At 44.3% G+C, this 21,520-nt stretch overlaps 1 protein-coding gene across 1 annotated transcript; it reads right to left on the bottom strand.

Annotated features, from left to right (window-relative positions):
* Positions 1-195: 195 nt before the first annotated feature.
* On the bottom strand, positions 196-21,502 carry LOC131953617 (organic cation transporter protein-like). The gene is made up of 14 exons (XM_059316885.1): positions 21,433-21,502; positions 18,525-18,814; positions 16,895-17,002; positions 14,682-14,805; positions 14,379-14,482; positions 13,480-13,634; positions 4,305-4,473; positions 3,803-3,941; positions 3,199-3,314; positions 2,084-2,306; positions 2,037-2,052; positions 1,553-1,728; positions 855-994; positions 196-355 (listed from the first exon to the last, which is right to left on the bottom strand). Exons 2-14 carry the CDS (start codon positions 18,683-18,685, stop codon positions 196-198), a joined length of 1,791 nt encoding a protein of 596 aa, XP_059172868.1. The 5' UTR covers positions 18,686-18,814; positions 21,433-21,502.
* Between the last annotated feature and the right edge of the window lie 18 nt (positions 21,503-21,520).

Below are 21,520 nucleotides of genomic sequence, written 5' to 3'. Positions count from 1 at the left end.
TGACTACAAAGGCGTTTATGATCTAGTTATTTATCATATAACTTTGACCTTTTGTGAATTAGAATCTCATTCAGATAAATCAATAATTAATTATGTTGATTCTAATTTAACTGATCAATAAATAATAGCGTTAATTCTAATTAGTCATCCATAATTAACTATAGATCCTGATTTGACTGCTACTAATCAGCCTGATCAATAAATGACAGCATCTTGTATGGTTGTAGATCGTGGCGGCCTTGTATTATCTCTCTGCTTGGGAAACAGGAGGCAGTCATCCTCCCATGGTGTTGTCTCTTCTGTACTCCCATAATTGGTGGGATGTGTCGTCTTCAGTACACTCACATCTGGGCACCTGTTGAAGGTCAAGGTCATTCTAGAGATTTCTGTCGGCATGTGGGGTGGGGACATAGGGACGGGAGATTTCTGTCGGCATGTGGGGTGGGGAGTGGGGACATAGAGACGGGAGATTTCTATCGGCATGTGGGGTGGGGACATAGGGACGGGAGATTTCTGTCGGCATGTGGGGTGGGGAGTGGGGACATAGAGACGGCAGATTTCTGTCGGCATGTGGGGTGGGGACATAGGGACGGCAGATTTCTGTCGACATGTGGGGTGGGGACATAGGGACGGGAGATTTCTGTCGGCATGTGGGGTGGGGACATAGGGACGGGAGATTTCTGTCGACATGTGGGGTGGGGACATAGAGACGGGAGATTTCTGTCGGCATGTGGGGTGGGGACATAGGGACGGGAGATTTCTGTCGGCATGTGTGCCTGATTAGTTAAACACAAATCTAACATACTAGGTAAACACTGCACCAACTTACCTGGCTAGGTACTCTACTAACCTACCTGGCGAAGTTAAGAGCCTCGGCTATGGTGTCTGGCAGCGCTCGTCTGTTGGTCTCAGGTAAAGCCAGGTCCAAGATGAATGCCAGAAATGTCGCCCCACACACCGTCACAAACGGTAGAGCGCCCCCTAGGTTTGTTGTCTGTAGGGACATGGACAGGCAGGGATTTATACCAGGTTAATGTATGCTAGGAATATGTGGTCTCGCCATATTCTTGTATTGTAGTTGGCCTTAATTTATGTTATATGAGTAAATGTATGACGTCAATAAGGATTGCATAGGACGGCGTGATCGAAAGTCAGAACGTAAAACTACTAGCCCATATATCTTGAGATCGATTCGGGCTTGAGTCAATGGAATGACTTAAGGTTACAGATTTATGATAGTACCTAACTTAGCAGGTGACTTATCCACAGGGATACGAACTCAAGACTTCCTGGCTAGTGGCTGTTTGCCGTACTATCAGACCACGCCGTACCATTGTGTGCTAATAAAGTTTGTAACTGCATTGCTTTAATGCTGTCTGTTTATGTGTGTATATGCCTGTGTATATGTTTATGAGTGTATATGCCTGTGTATGTGTGTATATGTGTATATGCCTGTGTATGTGTGTATATGTGTATATGCCTGTGTATGTGTGTATATGTGTATATGCCTGTGTATGTCTGCACGTGGTGACAGGGTTGGGGCAGGACTCACCATCCCCACCACGTAAGGTGCGACAATGGCCCCGGCACGAGCGCAGGACGAGCCTATCCCGAGGCCGGTGCTCCTGACCGAGGTGGGCCAGAGTTCTGTCATCCACAGGAAGCTGGTGCCCATCAGACCGGCAGCGCCAAACTTGCCCACCATTGCCAGGACTGTCACTGTCAGCTCTGGAACAAACACGTCAAGCCGTGGTCCTAACGTGGTCCTAACATGGTCCTAACATGGTCCTAACATGGTCCTAACATGGTCCTAACTTGGTCCTAACATGGAATTCTTTAGCCATATCTTAATGTAAACACCAGTTCACGTGTTTATATTTAGTGATACATACGCTTTATTACTATTGAATAACGAGACTTAGAATAATATGGTTAAAACACTGGAAATGAATAAGGCGACAGAGAATTTTAAAAACACACAAAACACACAGGCCGCACCTGATTTAACCTTGACTGACACAAAACACAGGTCACACCTGATTTGACCTTGACTGACACAAAACACACAAGCCACACCTGATTTGACCTTGACCGACACGCCTACAGCAGCACCTGAGGTCAGTGCTGCCAGCATGAGGTAGCCCAGGTGCACGGGTTTCCTGCCCACCTTGTCGACCAGCAGCAAGCTGACCAGGTGGGCGGGGACCTCCACGCATGCGCCGATGATGAAGGTGATGAAGACGTTACCTGCCCGTAGGTGTGCGGAGTTCAAGACAAACACGTAGAAGACGAAGTTGACCACCAGCCTGTTGATACACGACATGAATCTAGTTAGTTTGTTAATCAATTTATGACATCATTCCCTACCTCTCTCACCAGCATAACAAAATAATGACAATCCCTCCCCCCCCCCCCTCATGACAAATCAATGCCCCCCACAACCCTCGTAAAAAGTAAGTGACCACCCCCCACCCCCAAAAAACAATGACCGCCTCCATGACAAAACATGACCCCACTCACCAACAAGAAAAAACAATGACCCCCCCACACCATGACCTGACCTACACACCATGACCTGACCAACACAGCATGACCTAACACCATGACCTGACCTACACACCATGACCTGACCTACACACCATGACCTGACCAACACAGCATGACCTAACACCATGACCTGACCTACACACCATGACCTGACCTACACACCATAACCTGACCTACTCACCATGTTCTAACCTACACACCATGACCTAACCTACTCACCATGACCTGACCTACATACCATGACCTAACCTACACACCATGACCTGATCTACACACCATGACCTGACCTACACACCATGACCTGACCTACACACCATGACCTGACCTACACACCATGACCTGACCTACACACCATGACCTGACCTACAAACCATGACCTGACCTACACACCATGACCTGATCTACACACCATGACCTGACCTACACACCATGACCTGACCTACACACCATGACCTGACCTACACACCATGACCTGACCTACACACCATGACCTGACCTACAAACCATGACCTGACCTACACACCATGACCTAACCTACACACCATGACCTGACCTACACACCATGACCTAACCTACACACCATGACCTGACCTACACACCATTACCTAACCTACACACCATGACCTGACCTACACACCATGACCTACTCACCAGTTGAAGCATATGATAAAGGATCTCAGACACAACACTCGAGACTTGAACAGATCCAGAAACGTGTCGTGTGACGTCACACGCTGGGTGTGACCTTCACCTTCTGTTTCATAACTCTAAGCAGAAATAAAGCAAAAATGTTTATTTAACACGCGACACAACACAGTATAGCTATAACATAACACAAGTATAACTATAACACAAGCCAGTATAGCTATAACACAACACAGTATAGCTATAACACAACCAAGTATAGCTATAACACAAGGCAGTATAGCTATAACACAAGGCAGTATAGCTATAACACAAGCCAGTATAGCTATAACACAACACAGTATAGCTATAACACAAGCCAATATAGCTATAACCATAGCCAATAGAGCTATAACACAACACAGTTTAGCTATAACACTAGCCAGAATAGCTATAACACAAGCCAATATAGCTATGCCACAAGTCAGTATATCTATAACACAAGCCAGTATAGCTATAGCACAACCAAGTATAACAACCCACTATCCCATGTTGTTACAACATCAAAGTTTACTTCCCATCCCAAAGCAAACATGGGCGTGGCCTAGAAGAAACCACGTGACAGATATACCTGTAGAAGGTCGGACGTTGAACTCTCATAATCCACATCGAGATGCACGCCATTTGTAGCCGCTATACGCGCTAAAACTTTGGAAACTTGGTCGTATTTTTTCATGGTGATCAGCCATCTTAAAGATTCTGGCACTAACCTGTGTTGTAGGGGGGGGGGGCATATTAAACAAAGAACTTTGTTGAAGGAGGCTATCTAAAATAAAGAACTATGTTGTAGAGTAGCATGTTAAGTAAAGACTCGAGGCCTATGATTGATTAATAAGATTCTTTGATGCCATGGTACCATTCTACATCAGCATCAACAACAACTACAAAATACAAACCACTTGTTTTATTTTAAAAGTTGATACGTTTGTTAGTGATATGGAATTGCACAATTTTTTTTTTCTTTTTTTTTTTTTTTTTTGCGACCCAAAAAGAAAGTTAACAAAAATACACACGACGTAGAATGTGTTTAAAACGAAAACAAAGAAAGTTTATAAAACTAAACCGTAACAGACCAGTAATAAAGGAGGAACACGGCAGCAGGGGCGGTAATGACGACATTCACCCATCGCCAGTCTCTCAGCCCGTAGAAGGCGGCGGCCATGATGACCTCACCAGACGTAAAGAACACCTGGATGGTCAGACCTGGAATCTTCCTGTGTTTGCTGGTCACAAGTTCTAGAGCTGGTTACAGAAGGGGGGGTGTGAGGATTTTTGTATGTTCATTTTAACATAATCAAGTCTACAGCGCTAATGTAAAATCATTGAATACACTCCGACAATCATACACTCAATACAGGCGTAAACTATAACAATCACAACAACGATCCACACTGAGTGAAGATCTATACTACAATGGTACAACAAATTAGGTTACTTAAAATAGTTGAAACTGTTTTTATAAGGTTAAGGAGTGGTTAAAAGAATAACAAATTGCACAAACATTAAACGCTTGCTATTTAGGAATTATTCTATTTATTGTAAACATACAAAAAAGTGTACCAAAGGTAGGCTGTAAAAAGGGAGTCTTAACCAAGACTGTACTACACATAATCAAAATCTGCACCAATCATACACCAAAACTCTACCGAAAATACAGAAAATTGTACCACACATACACCAGACTGTACCTAACACGTGTTCTCACCTACCACCAAGACTGTACCACACATACATCAGACCAAGAATGTACCACACATACATCAGACCAAGAATGTACCACATATACACCACTCCAAGAATGTACCACACATACATCAGACCAAGACTGTACCACACATACACCACACCAAGAATGTACCACACATACATCACACCAAGAATGTACCACACATACACCACACCAAGAATGTACCACACATACAACACATCAAGAATGTACCACATATCAACTTCACCAAGACTGTACCACACATACACCACACTAAGACTGTACCACACATACACCACACCAAGAAATTACCACACATACACCACACCAAGAATGTACCACACATACACCACACCAAGAATGTACCCCACATACACCACATCAAGAATGTACCACATATCAACTTCACAAAGACTGTACTACACATACACCACACCAAGAATGTACCCACATACACCACATCAAGAATGTACCACATATCAACTTCACAAAGACTGTACCACACATACACCACACCAAGAATGTACCACACATACACCACATCAAGAATGTACCACATATCAACTTCACAAAGACTGTACCACACATACACCACACCAAGAATGTACCACACATACACCACACCAAGAATGTACCACACATACATCACAATGAGAATGTACCACAATACAACAATACTGTATTACACATACACCAAGACTGTTCCACAAAAACATCACATATACACCACACCAGAATGTACTCACACATACACACCAAGACTCTACTCACACACACCAGACTGTACTCACACACACACCAGACTGTACTCACACACACACCAGACTGTACACACACACACCAGACTGTACTCACACACACACCAGACTGTACTCACACACACACACCAGACTGTACTCACACACACCAGACTGTACTCACACACACACCAGACTGTACTCACACACACACACCAGACTGTACTCACACACACACACCAGACTGTACTCACACACACACACCAGACTGTACTCACACACACACCAGACTGTACTCACACACACACACACCAGACTGTACTCACACACACACCAGACTGTACTCACACACACACCAGACTGTACGCACACACACACCAGACTGTACTCACACACACCAGACTGTACTCACATACACCAGACTGTACTCACACACACACCAGACTGTACTCACACACACACCAAGACTGTACTCACACACACACACCAGACTGTACTCACACACACACCAGACTGTACTCACACACACACACACCAGACTGTACTCACACACACACCAGACTGTACTCACACACACACCAGACTGTACTCACACACACACCAGACTGTACTCACACACACACACCAAACTGTACTCACACACACACACCAGACTGTACTCACACACACACCAAACTGTACTCACACACACCAGACTGTACTCACACACACACACCAGACTGTACTCACACACACACACACCAGACTGTACTCACACACACACACCAGACTGTACTCACACACACACCAGACTGTACTCACACACACACACCAAGACTGTACTCACACACACACACCAGACTGTACTCACACACACACCAGACTGTACTCACACACACACACACCAGACTGTACTCACACACACACACCAGACTGTACTCACACACACACACACACCAGACTGTACTCACACACACACACCAGACTGTACTCACACACACACACACCAGACTGTACTCACACACACACACACCAGACTGTACTCACACACACACACCATACTGTACTCACACACACCAGACTGTACTCACACACACACCAGACTGTACTCACACACACACCAGACTGTACTCACACACTCACCAGACTGTACTCACACACACCAGACTGTACTCACACACACACCAGACTGTACTCACACACACACACACAAGACTGTACTCACACACACACCAGACTGTACTCACGCACACACACACACCAGACTGTACTCACACACACACCAGACTGTACTCACACACACACACCAGACTGTACTCACACACACCAGACTGTACTCACACACACACCAGACTGTACTCACACACACCAGACTGTACTCACACACACACCAGACTGTACTCACACACACACCAGACTGTACTCACACACACACCAGACTGTACTCACACACACACCAGACTGTACTCACACACACACACCAGACTGTACTCACACACACCAGACTGTACTCACACACACACCAGACTGTACTCACATACACACCAGACTGTACTCACACACACCAGACTGTACTCACACACACACACCAGACTGTACTCACACACACACACAAGACTGTACTCACACACACACCAGACTGTACTCACACACACACCAGACTGTACTCACACACACACACAAGACTGTACTCACACACACACCAGACTGTACTATAACACACACCAAACTGTACTCACACACACACACACAAGACTGTACTCACACACACACACCAGACTGTACTCACACACACACACCAGACTGTACTCACACACACACCAGAATGTACTCACACACACACACCAGACTGTACTCACACACACACACCAGACTGTACTCACACACACCAGACTGTACTCACACACACACACACCAGACTGTACTCACACACACACCAGACTGTACTCACACACACACACACCAGACTGTACTCACACACACACCAGACTGTACTCACACACACACCAGACTGTACTCACACACACACCAGACTGTACTCACACACACACACCAAACTGTACTCACACACACACACCAGACTGTACTCACACACACACCAAACTGTACTCACACACACACCAGACTGTACTCACACACACACACCAGACTGTACTCACACACACACACACCAGACTGTACTCACACACACACACCAGACTGTACTCACACACACACCAGACTGTACTCACACACACACACCAAGACTGTACTCACACACACACACCAGACTGTACTCACACACACACCAGACTGTACTCACACACACACACACCAGACTGTACTCACACACACACACCAGACTGTACTCACACACACACACACACCAGACTGTACTCACACACACACACCAGACTGTACTCACACACACACACACCAGACTGTACTCACACACACACACACCAGACTGTACTCACACACACACACCATACTGTACTCACACACACCAGACTGTACTCACACACACACCAGACTGTACTCACACACACACCAGACTGTACTCACACACTCACCAGACTGTACTCACACACACCAGACTGTACTCACACACACACCAGACTGTACTCACACACACACACACAAGACTGTACTCACACACACACCAGACTGTACTCACGCACACACACACACCAGACTGTACTCACACACACACCAGACTGTACTCACACACACACACCAGACTGTACTCACACACACCAGACTGTACTCACACACACACCAGACTGTACTCACACACACCAGACTGTACTCACACACACACCAGACTGTACTCACACACACACCAGACTGTACTCACACACACACCAGACTGTACTCTCACACACACCAGACTGTACTCACACACACACCAGACTGTACTCACACACACACCAGACTGTACTCACACACACACCAGACTGTACTCACACACACACCAGACTGTACTCACACACACCAGACTGTACTCACACACACACCAGACTGTACTCACACACACACCAGACTGTACTCACACACACACACCAGACTGTACTCACACACACCAGACTGTACTCACACACACACACACACCAGACTGTACTCACACACACACACCAGACTGTACTCACACACACACCAGACTGTACTCACACACACACCAGACTGTACTCACACACACACACACAAGACTGTACTCACACACACACCAGACTGTACTCACACACACACCAGACTGTACTCACACACACACCAGACTGTACTCACACACACACACAAGACTGTACTCACACACACACCAGACTGTACTCACACACACACCAAACTGTACTCACACACACACACAAGACTGTACTCACACACACACACCAGACTGTACTCACACACACACCAGACTGTACTCACACACACACACCAGACTGTACTCACACACACACCAGACTGTACTCACACACACACCAGACTGTACTCACACACACACCAGACTGTACTCACACACACACACCAGACTGTACTCACACACACACCAGACTGTACTCACACACACACCAGACTGTACTCACACACACCAGACTGTACTCACACACACACCAGACTGTACTCACACACACACCAAGACTGTACTCACACACACACACACACACCAGACTGTACTCACACACACACACACCAGACTGTACTCATACACACACCAGACTGTACTCACACACACACCAAGACTGTACTCACACACACACACCAGACTGTACTCACACACACACACCAGACTGTACTCTCACACACACACACACACCAGACTGTACTCACACACACACACCAGACTGTACTCACACACACACACCAGACTGTACTCACACACACACACCAGACTGTACTCACACACACACACCAGACTGTACTCACACACACACCAGACTGTACTCACACACACACACCAGACTGTACTCACACACACACCAGACTGTAATCACACACACACCAGACTGTTCTCACACACACACCAGACTGTACTCACACACTCACCAGACTGTACTCACACACACCAGACTGTACTCACACACACACCAGACTGTACTCACACACACACCAGACTGTACTCACACACACACACCAGACTGTACTCACACACACACACCAGACTGTACTCACACACACACACTAGACTGTACTCACACACACACCAGACTGTACTCACACACACACACCAGACTGTACTCACACACACACCAGACTATACTCACACACACACACCAGACTGTACTCACACACACACCAGACTGTACTCACACACACACACACCAGACTGTACTCACACACACACCAGACTGTACTCACACACACACACACACCAGACTGTACTCACACAAACACCAGACTCTGTACTCACACACACACCAGACTGTACTTACACACACCAGACTGTACTCACACACACACACACCAGACTGTACTCACACACACCAGACTGTACTCACACACACACCAGACTGTACTCACACACACACCAGACTGTACTCACACACACACACATCAGACTGTACTCACACACACACCAGACTGTACTCACACACACACCAGACTGTACTCACACACACACACACCAGACTGTACTCACACACACCAGACTGTACTCACACACACACCAGACTGTACTCACACACACACCAGACTGTACTCACACACACACACCAGACTGTACTCACACACACCAGACTGTACTCACACACACACACCAGACTGTACTCACACACACACCAGACTGTACTCACACACACACCAGACTGTACTCACACACACACACACACAAGACTGTACTCACACACACACACCAGACTGTACTCACACACACACCAGACTGTACTCACACACACACACAAGACCGTACTCACACACACACCAGACTGTACTCACACACACACCAAACTGTACTCACACACACACACAAGACTGTACTCACACACACACACCAGACTGTACTCACACACACACACACCAGACTGTACTCACACACACACACCAGACTGTACTCACACACACACCAGACTGTACTCACACACACCAGACTGTACTCACACACACACCAGACTGTACTCACACACACACCAGACTGTACTCACACACACCAGACTGTACTCACACACACACCAGACTGTACTCACACACACCAGACTGTACTCACACACACACACACCAGATTGTACTCACACACACACCAGACTGTACTCACACACACACACACCAGACTGTACTCACACACACACCAGACTGTACTCACACACACACCGGACTGTACTCACACACACACCAGACTGTACTCACACACACACACCAAGACTGTACTCACACACACACCAGACTGTACTCACACACACACCAGACTGTACTCACACACACACCAGACTGTACTCACACACACACCAGACTGTACTCACACACACACCAGACTGTACTCACACACACACACACCAGACTGTACTCACACACACACCAGACTGTACTCACACACACACCAGACTGTACTCACACACACACCAGACTGTACTCACACACACCAGACTGTACTCACACACACACCAGACTGTACTCACACATACACCAAGACTGTACTCACACACACACACACCAGACTGTACTCACACACACACCAGACTGTACTCACACACACACACACCAGACTGTACTCACACACACTCCAGACTGTACTCACACACACACCGGACTGTACTCACACACACACCAGACTGTACTCACACACACACACCAAGACTGTACTCACACACACACCAGACTGTACTCACACACACACACCAAGACTGTACTCACACACACACACCAGACTGTACTCACACACACACCAGACTGTACTCACACACACACCAGACTGTACTCACACACACACACACCAGACTGTACTCACACACACACACCAGACTGTACTCACACACACACCAAGACTGTACTCACACACACACACCAGACTGTACTCACACACACACCAGACTGTACTCACACACACACACACCAGACTGTACTCACACACACACCAGACTGTACTCACACACACACCAGACTGTACTCACACACACACCAGACTGTACTCACACACACACCAGACTGTACTCACACACACACACTAGACTGTACTCACACACACACACCAGACTGTACTCACACACACACACCAGACTGTACTCACACACACACCAGACTGTACTCACACACACACACCAGACTGTACTCACACACACACACCAGACTATACTCACACACACACACACCAGACTGTACTCACACACACACCAGACTGTACTCACACACACACACACCAGACTGTACTCACACACACACCAGACTGTACTCACACACACACACACACCAGACTGTACTCACACACACACCAGACTGTACACACACACTTCAGACTGTACTCACACACCAGACTGTACTCACACACACCAGACTGTACTCTCACACACACCAGACTGTACTCACACACACCAGACTGCACTCACACACACCAGACTGTACTCACACACACACACCAGACTGTACTCACACACACCAGACTGTACTCACACACACACCAGACTGTACTCACACACACACCAGACTGTACTCACACACACACACACACCAGACTGTACTCACACGCACCAGACTGTACTCTCACACACACCAGACTGTACTCACACACACACCAGACTGTACTCACACACACACCAGACTGTACTCACACACACACCAGACTGTACTCACACACACACACACCAGACTGTACTCACACACACCAGACTGTACTCTCACACACACCAGACTGTACTCATACACACACCAGACTGTACTCACACACACACCAGACTGTACTCACACACACACACACCAGACTGTACTCACACACACACCAGACTGTACTCACACACACACACCAGACTTTACTCACACACACACCAGACTGTACTCACACACACTTCAGACTGTACTCACACACACACACCAGACTGTACTCACACACACCAGACTGTACTCTCACACACACCAGACTGTACTCACACACACCAGACTGTACTCACACACACCAGACTGTACTCACACACACACACCAGACTGTACTCACACACACCAGACTGTACTCACACACACACCAGACTGTACTCACACACACCCAGACTGTACTCACACACACACACCAGACTGTACTCACACACACACACCAGACTGTACTCACACACACACCAGACTGTACTCTCACACACACCAGACTGTACTCACACACACACCAGACTGTACTCACACACACACCAGACTGTACTCACACACACACACCAGACTGTACTCACACACACCAGACTGTACTCACACACACACACACCAGACTGTACTCACACACACACCAGACTGTACTCACACACACACACCAGACTGTACTCACACACACACACCAGACTGTACTCACACACACCAAACTGTACTCACACACACACACACCAGACTGTACTCACACACACCAGACTGTACTCACACACACACACAAGACTGTACTCACACACACACCAGACTGTACTCACACACACACCAGACTGTACTCACACACACCAGACTGTACTCACACACACCAGACTGTACTCACACACACACCAGACTGTACTCACACACACCAGACTGTACTCACACACACACCAGACTGTTCTCACACACACACACCAGACTGTACTCACACACACCAGACTGTACTCACACACACACACCAGACTGTACTCACACACACACCAGACTGTACTCACACACACACCAGACTGTACTCACACACACACACCAGACTGTACTCACACATAACAAAGGCCGAAGCGAACATGCCAGTTGACGCCCCACCAACCAGGAACTGAAGAATCCCCAGGACATAGAAGACGTTTGACCAGGGCAGTGCCAGACCTGAGGCTAGCAAGATGAGTACAGAGAGGAGAAAACACAACTTCCGGCCAAATCTGCTGAGTCGACAATTTAATGGGTACATATGGCTGGCTCATGGTGGAGGGGGGGGGGTGACGGGGGAGGATGGGGTAATCGGCGAAGTACGCCGTTGACACTACGCAAAAAAAAACGTTGACACTCTGTATTAGGATGTTTTCAGTAATCAAAAGAATCCATGGTAGCTTTACAATGATAGAAACATTTGGTAAAGTGCGAATCAGACTATGTACAACTTTTATTCAGAAAATAAATCAAATAACAAAATTATTAACCTAAACAGCTGTTTCTAAATACATTTAAAAAAATTCTTGATTGTTCCAATCACTTGACTATATGTACACGTAGAATTATCATTTAGGTGCACATAACATTCAGGTAACAGAGGTTATATGAGGTAAATACGAAGGTAACCTGCAGGTAGTGCATCAAACTTACCTGTCTTGACACCTGCAGGTAGTGCATCAAACGTACCTGTCTTGACACCTGCAGGTAGTGCATCAAACGTACCTGTCTTGACACCTGCAGGCAGTGCATCAAACGTACCTGTCTTGACACCTGCAGGCAGTGCATCAAACGTACCTGTCTGAGACCTACAGGTAGTGCATCAAACGTACCTGTCTTGACACCTGCAGGCAGTGCATCAAACGTACCTGTCTTGACACATACAGGTAGTGCATCAAACGTACCTGTCTTGACACATACAGGTAGTGCATCAAACGTACCTGTCTTGATACCTACAGGTAATGCATCAAACGTACCTGTCTGAGACTAGGCCCAATAACGTGCTGCCCACCAGCGAGCCCACATAGATCAACATGGAGCCATGTGATCTGTATATCCGTCTGTCACACACTAGGTCCAGCTGGGGACAGAACATTTAGACTTAGGACAAACCTGTTACCTGGGACCTTATGGACATTTACATGAAAGTTAGCTAACTCCAGGGTTTAGTTAACTGAGATTAATATTCACTGAAAAAGAAAGTATAGCAACTTGCCAGAAAGTGTTCCTGAGCGTAAAATGCTGAGAGTAAAGTTACAGTAGAGTTGCCTCAGACTTACCTGAGTCAGCGCGTTCATGCGTATCAGCGACTTGTCGTAGACCCATCCGTTGGTGCAGGGCTGAATGTAATGCGAGCCGTTGATTGGTCGGTTGTACTCATCGTACTCAAAACTCTTGTTCAGACTGGCAACAAGAATAATTGATTCAAGTGACAGAAAGGTCATGTCAACAAGAATAATTGGTTCAAGTGACAGAAAGGTCATGTCAACAAGAATAATTGGTTCAAGTGACAGAAAGGTCATGTCAACAAGAATAATTGATTCAAGTGACAGAAAGGTCAGATTATGTCAACAAGAATAATTGGTTCAAGTGACAGAAAGGTCAGATTATGTCAACAAGAATAATTGGTTCAAGTGACAGAAAGGTCATGTCAACAAGAATAATTGGATCAAGTTACAGGAAGGTCAGATTATGTCAACAAGAATAATTGGATCAAGTTACAGAAAGGTCAGATTATGTCAACAACAATAATTGGTTCAAGTGACAGAAAGGTCATGTCAACAAGAATAATTGGATCAAGTTACAGAAAGGTCAGATTATGTCAACAAGAATAATTGGATCAAGTTACAGAAAGGTCAGATTATGTCAACAACAATAATTGGTTCAAGTGACAGAAAGGTCATGTCAACAAGAATAATTGGATCAAGTTACAGAAAGGTCAGATTATGTCAACAAGAATAATTGGATCAAGTTACAGAAAGGTCAGATTATGTCAACAACAATAATTGGATCAAGTTACAGAAAGGTCAGATTATGTCAACAAGAATAATTGGATCAAGTTACAGAAAGGTCAGATTATGTCAACAACAATAATTGGTTCAAGTGACAGAAAGGTCATGTCAACAAGAATAATTGGATCAAGTTACAGAAAGGTCAGATTATGTCAACAAGAATAATTGGATCAAGTTACAGAAAGGTCAGATTATGTCAACAAGAATAATTGGATCAAGTTACAGAAAGGTCAGATTATGTCAACAACAATAATTGGATCAAGTTACAGAAAGGTCAGATTATGTCAACAACAATAATTGGATCAAGTTACAGAAAGGTCAGATTATGTCAACAACAATAATTGGTTCAAGTGACAGAAAGGTCATGTCAACAAGAATAATTGGATCAAGTTACAGAAAGGTCAGATTATGTCAACAAGAATAATTGGATCAAGTTACAGAAAGGTCAGATTATGTCAACAAGAATAATTGGATCAAGTTACAGAAAGGTCAGATTATGTCAACAAGAATAATTGGTTCAAGTTACAGAAAGGTCAGATTATGTCAACAAGAATAATTGGTTCGACAGAAAGGTCATGTCAACAAGAATAATTGGATCAAGTTACAGAAAGGTCTGATTATGTCAACAAGAATAATTGGTTCAAGTTACAGAAAGGTCAGATTATGTCAACAAGAATAATTGGTTCGACAGAAAGGTCATGTCAACAAGAATAATTGGATCAAGTTACAGAAAGGTCAGATTATGTCAACAAGAATAATTGGTTCGACAGAAAGGTCAGATTATGTCAACAAGAATAATTGGTTCAAGTTACAGAAAGGTCAGATTATGTCAACAAGAATAATTGGTTCGACAGAAAGGTCAGATTATGTCAACAAGAATAATTGGTTCAAGTTACAGAAAGGTCATGTCAACAAGAATAATTGGTTCGACAGAAAGGAGCAATGACAACTCATTTAAATATACACAGGAAAGCCTCTAATGAGCGAAAGGGAGGGGGGGGTGGTTCTGCTTGGCTTATGGAGAGTGGAACAAGTTTGGTGCTGTATGAACAGAAGGTAACTACGGCGTTCTCTGTCCATGTTTATTAGAATACATGTACTGTATGATACATTCTATGTTTTTATTGAAGTAGTTGTGGCAAGTCCTTAACTAGGACTTTATCTGTAACAATGGCATTACCTGTAAACATTACCCGTGAATTTGACATTACCTGTAAATATGACATAACCTGTAAACATGACATAACCTGTAAACATAACATTACCTGTAAACATGACATTACCTGTAAACACGACATTACCTGTAAACATGACGTTACCTGTAAACATAACATTACCTGTAAACATGACATTACCTGTAAACATGACATTACCTGTAAACATGACATTACCTGTAAACATGACATTACCTGTAAACATGACATTACCTGTAAACATGACATTACCTGTAAACATGACATTACCTGTAAACATGACATTACCTGTAAACATGACACTGGTCGTCTGCTGGGATGGATCTGTTGACGGCTATCTGATGGTCCGTGGCTCTCACGTCAAACGTGTCGTTCACCCACCCCGGCAGAGCACATCTGTAGCATGAGACAATACATTACAGATACTTTCTTACTTTGTACTATCACGATTTAATACATTAACTGTGTTATCACAGGCTACTTATTTGATCTACAACCCACATGTGTTATCGACAACCTACCCGTGTTATCGACAACCTACCTGTGTTATCGACAACCTACATGTGTTATCGACAACCTACCTGTGTTATCGACAACCTACCCGTGTTATCGACAACCTACCCGTGTTATCGACAACCTACCTGTGTTATCGACAACCTACATGTGTTATCGACAACCTACCTGTGTTATCGACAACCTACCTGTGTTATCGACAACCTACCTGTGTTACCGACAACCTACCTGTGTTACCGACAACCTACCTGTGTTACCCTCAACCTACCCGTGTTATCGACAACCTACCTATGTTATCGACAACCTACCTGTGTTACCGACAACCTACCTGTGTTACCGACAACCTACCTGTGTTATCGCAGCCTACCTATTTGATCTACAACCTACCTGTGTTATCGACAACCTACTTGTGTTATCGACAACCTACCTGTGTTATCGACAACCTGTGTTACCGACAACCTACCTGTGTTATCGACAACCTACCTGTGTTATCTATAACCTACCTGTGTTACCGACAACCTACCTGTGTTATCGACAACCTACCTGTGTTACCGACAACCTACCCGTGTTATCGACAACCTACCTGTGTTACCGACAACCTACCCGTGTTACCGACAACCTACCTGAGTTACCGACAACCTGTGTTACCGACAACCTACCTGTGTTACCGACAACCTACCTGTGTTACCGACAACCTACCTGTGTTACCGACAACCTACATGTGTTACCGACAACCTACCTGTGTTACCGACAACCTGTGTTACCGACAACCTACCTGTGTTACCGACAACCTACATGTGTTACCGACAACCTACATGTGTTACCGACAACCTACCTGTGTTACAGACAACCTACCTGTGTTACCGACAACCTGTGTTATCGACAACCTACCTGTGTTACCGACAACCTGTGTTACCGACAACCTACCTGTGTTACCGACAACCTACCTGTGTTATCTACAACCTACCTGTGTTATCTACAACCTACCTGTGTTACCGACAACCTACCTGTTACCGACAACCTACCTGTGTTACCGACAACCTACCTGTGTTATCGACAACCTACCTGTGTTACCGACGACCTACCTGTGTTACCGACAACCTACCTGTGATACCGACAACCTACCTGTGTTATCGACAACCTACCTGTGTTACCGACAACCTACCTGTGTTACCGACAACCTACCTGTGTTACCGACAACCTACATGTGTTACCGACAACCTACCTGTGTTACCGACAACCTACCTGTGTTATCGACAACCTACCTGTGTTATCGACAACCTACCTGTGTTTCCGACAACCTACCTGTGTTATCGACAACCTACCTGTGTTATCGACAACCTACCTGTGTTTCCGACAACCTACCTGTGTTATAGACAACCTACCTGTGTTATCGACAACCTACCTGTACCTAGTCTCCAGCATGAAGAAAGCACCTGACGTCATGCGAGCCCCGTGTACCATGGCAGCGGGGAAGAGCAGAAGAAACATGAGCAGCTGGAACCTGCCCAACATCCCCACCTGCTCCAGGGCATCGTCCAGCTCCAGGTTCCTGATCCTGGTCATGTCAGTCGCTCGGTTCACTTGGTAGGGGAACAACTGAAGGTTGCTTGACTTTAATTGTAACAGTCACTCGGTTCACTTGGTAGGGGAACAACTGAAGGTTGTTTGACTTTAATTGTAACTGTTGCTTAGCTTTTCGATAGAAATAAGTAAAAAATAAGAAAAAAAAAGAATATATATATATATATATATATATATATATATATATATATATTTAAAAGCATAATCGATTTAAAAAAAATAATTAACTACAACTAACACACACTATCCCTATCCATAGCATCAACCTATATACAAAAGAAACACACTTTTGAAAAAGTTCAAGATACATGTATTCGTATTCTCAAACCGCTAATGGACCTTCACCTACAAAGGTATCCCACCTAAATATAATGTTGATTCATAGCTTCATCCAAGCATACAGAGTTTCTTCCAGGTATCTCTTCGGTGGGGGGGGGGGGCAGAGAAAGTCTACCGCCCCCCCCCCCCCGAACGAAATGAAATTTATATAGATAATATATACTTTTTACTGTGTCCGCCCCCCCCCGAAGAAAGTCTACCCCCCCCCCCCCCCGAAAACTTCAAGTGCCCACCCCCCCCCCCCCCCGGAGAAAAAAAGTCTGAAAGAAACACTACAAGCATAAATCTTAATTAAAACTGAAATGTATCATGAATAAATTGCCTTTAAAGATAATGTGTGGACTCAGAGGCGTAGCGAGGGGGTAGCGGGGGGTGCGGACCGCACCGGTGACACCATTTAGGGGGGGGGGGGGGGTGACACCAAGGCTTTGAGGAGGGGGGGTGCAAATCGAAAGTTTGAGGGGGGGAGTGCAAATCGAAAGTTTGAGGGGGGTGCAAATCGAAAGTTTGAGGGGGTACAAATCGAAAATTGAAATTTTGTCCCCGAGAAGGGTCGCTACGCCTCTGGGGGGTGACACCATTAAGTGCCGCACCGGGTGACACCCGACCTCGCTACGCCACTGTGTGGACTTAATCTTAAACTACCTAAAATAAAAATAAAAAATAAATTTGAATTTAAAAAAACATTGCAAATAAATCTAAAAATACAAGGGATCATGTACAACTATTACACACTTTCGATTCGCAACTAAATACATAATATAATAGTTTTTTTTTTTTAAATAGCTATTTCTTTTCAGTGCTATTGAAAATCGGTTAGTCTAAATAAAAATAAAATTTTTGTTTGAACATGTTTTATTCTCACACTTTGCATGAATAGCGGGAGAAATTGGAAGTTAAAATTCTTAACATATTTACTTCCCTTTAAAAAAGAGCGGCCAAACGAGTCTTTTTTTCAACCCTTAAAATATTTCTGAACATTTCTAAAAATCGAGCGTATTTCTAGAAGCTTACATCATAGCTATCATCTTACTGTTATCAACCGTGTACCGTATCCGCTAATGGTCTATCGAATTCGGTGACTTATAAAACATAAAGTTTATATAAGGCAACTGCTCAGATTTTGGTTATTGAGATGGTTGTAGTGTGTCTGTTGGTTTGAGAGTAAAGTTCGGGCTGATGCAAAAATGCTATCAAACAATAGCCTGTATATATATATATATATATATATATATATATATATATATATATATATATATATATATATATATATATATTTATTTATTTATTTATTTATATATATATATATATATATATATATATATATATTTATATATATGTGCGTGTGTGTGTGTATGTGTGTGTATGTATGTATGTGTGTGAGTAACAAAAAATTCTTTAGATCTACTTATAAACAAAATTAAACCAATCCATTACCAGAGCTTGTGTATGCTGCGAAAACAAATTTGAGGTATGGTTGGGTTGGGTATGGGAGGGGGGGGGGTGCAGAGAACCTACCACGTGACACCCACTGATCAGCTACAGGCTGACGTGACATCATTGTCCCATCCCTCTAAACACACACACAAGTGAACGCGGGTTTTCCTAGGGAATTGAACCGGATGTAATTACCCGACTTTGGTCTGTTAAACCCGGAGCTAATTAACCCGGCCACTTAAGTCACGCCTTCGTATCGCCGGCATGTTTTAATTGCTCGGCCCAGTTCTTTAATTAGTGATAGTTTAAAATGTATGTCGGATTATACAAAAAATATTATTATTATACAGTGTTAGCTAAAATTCAGTTAAAATGTTGTTTGCCCACGGTCAAGAAACCTACAATGTTTAACCATTTGAAGGAATCGGTTTAAAGAAAATCATGGCTAAAACTGTTTTAAATCAACGTAAACTATATATATATATATATATATATATATATATATATATATATATATATATATATATATATATAAAATTATTTACCATATTATTGTGTACGTATACAAGTATGGTATTTAAAAGATTACATTTCGCAACAATTTTTTTTAAATTTTATAATATCAACGCACCTGTAAGAAAATCAAGTTCAATAAAATGTGAACAAGTGTCCTCACCTGTGCACCTAAGATAATCAACCACACAAAACTCCAGTCAGTTTTGTCACGTGGTTCGTTGTACAAATAATTACTCCCTAAGTGAAACCTTAAGGGAAAGAAAGTCGGCTGGGCATAGTGCTGACCACACTATCCCTTCATATGCCGAGGTCAATGAATCTGATGAACTCTACTTCATCTGCCCCATGTGTCTAGGGCACGAACGGGGAAGAACGGGAAAGAAGAAATGAAGCCATACATCAGGTAACGAAAAAAAGAACAAATATACAACGCTTACCTCCCTGTAACCTTTGATGTTGTCTGATGGCTAGACTAAACCGTGAGCCTCATAGAAACTTGCAGTTATTTTAATCTCCGGGAAACCC

The sequence above is a fragment of the Physella acuta genome, unplaced genomic scaffold (assembly GCF_028476545.2).
Source record: "Physella acuta isolate Inbredline_101_S28 unplaced genomic scaffold, ASM2847654v3 ptg000934l, whole genome shotgun sequence".
In the NCBI taxonomy this organism is placed as follows: domain Eukaryota; kingdom Metazoa; phylum Mollusca; class Gastropoda; family Physidae; genus Physella; species Physella acuta.
This window is presented reverse-complemented; position numbering and strand designations above follow the sequence as displayed.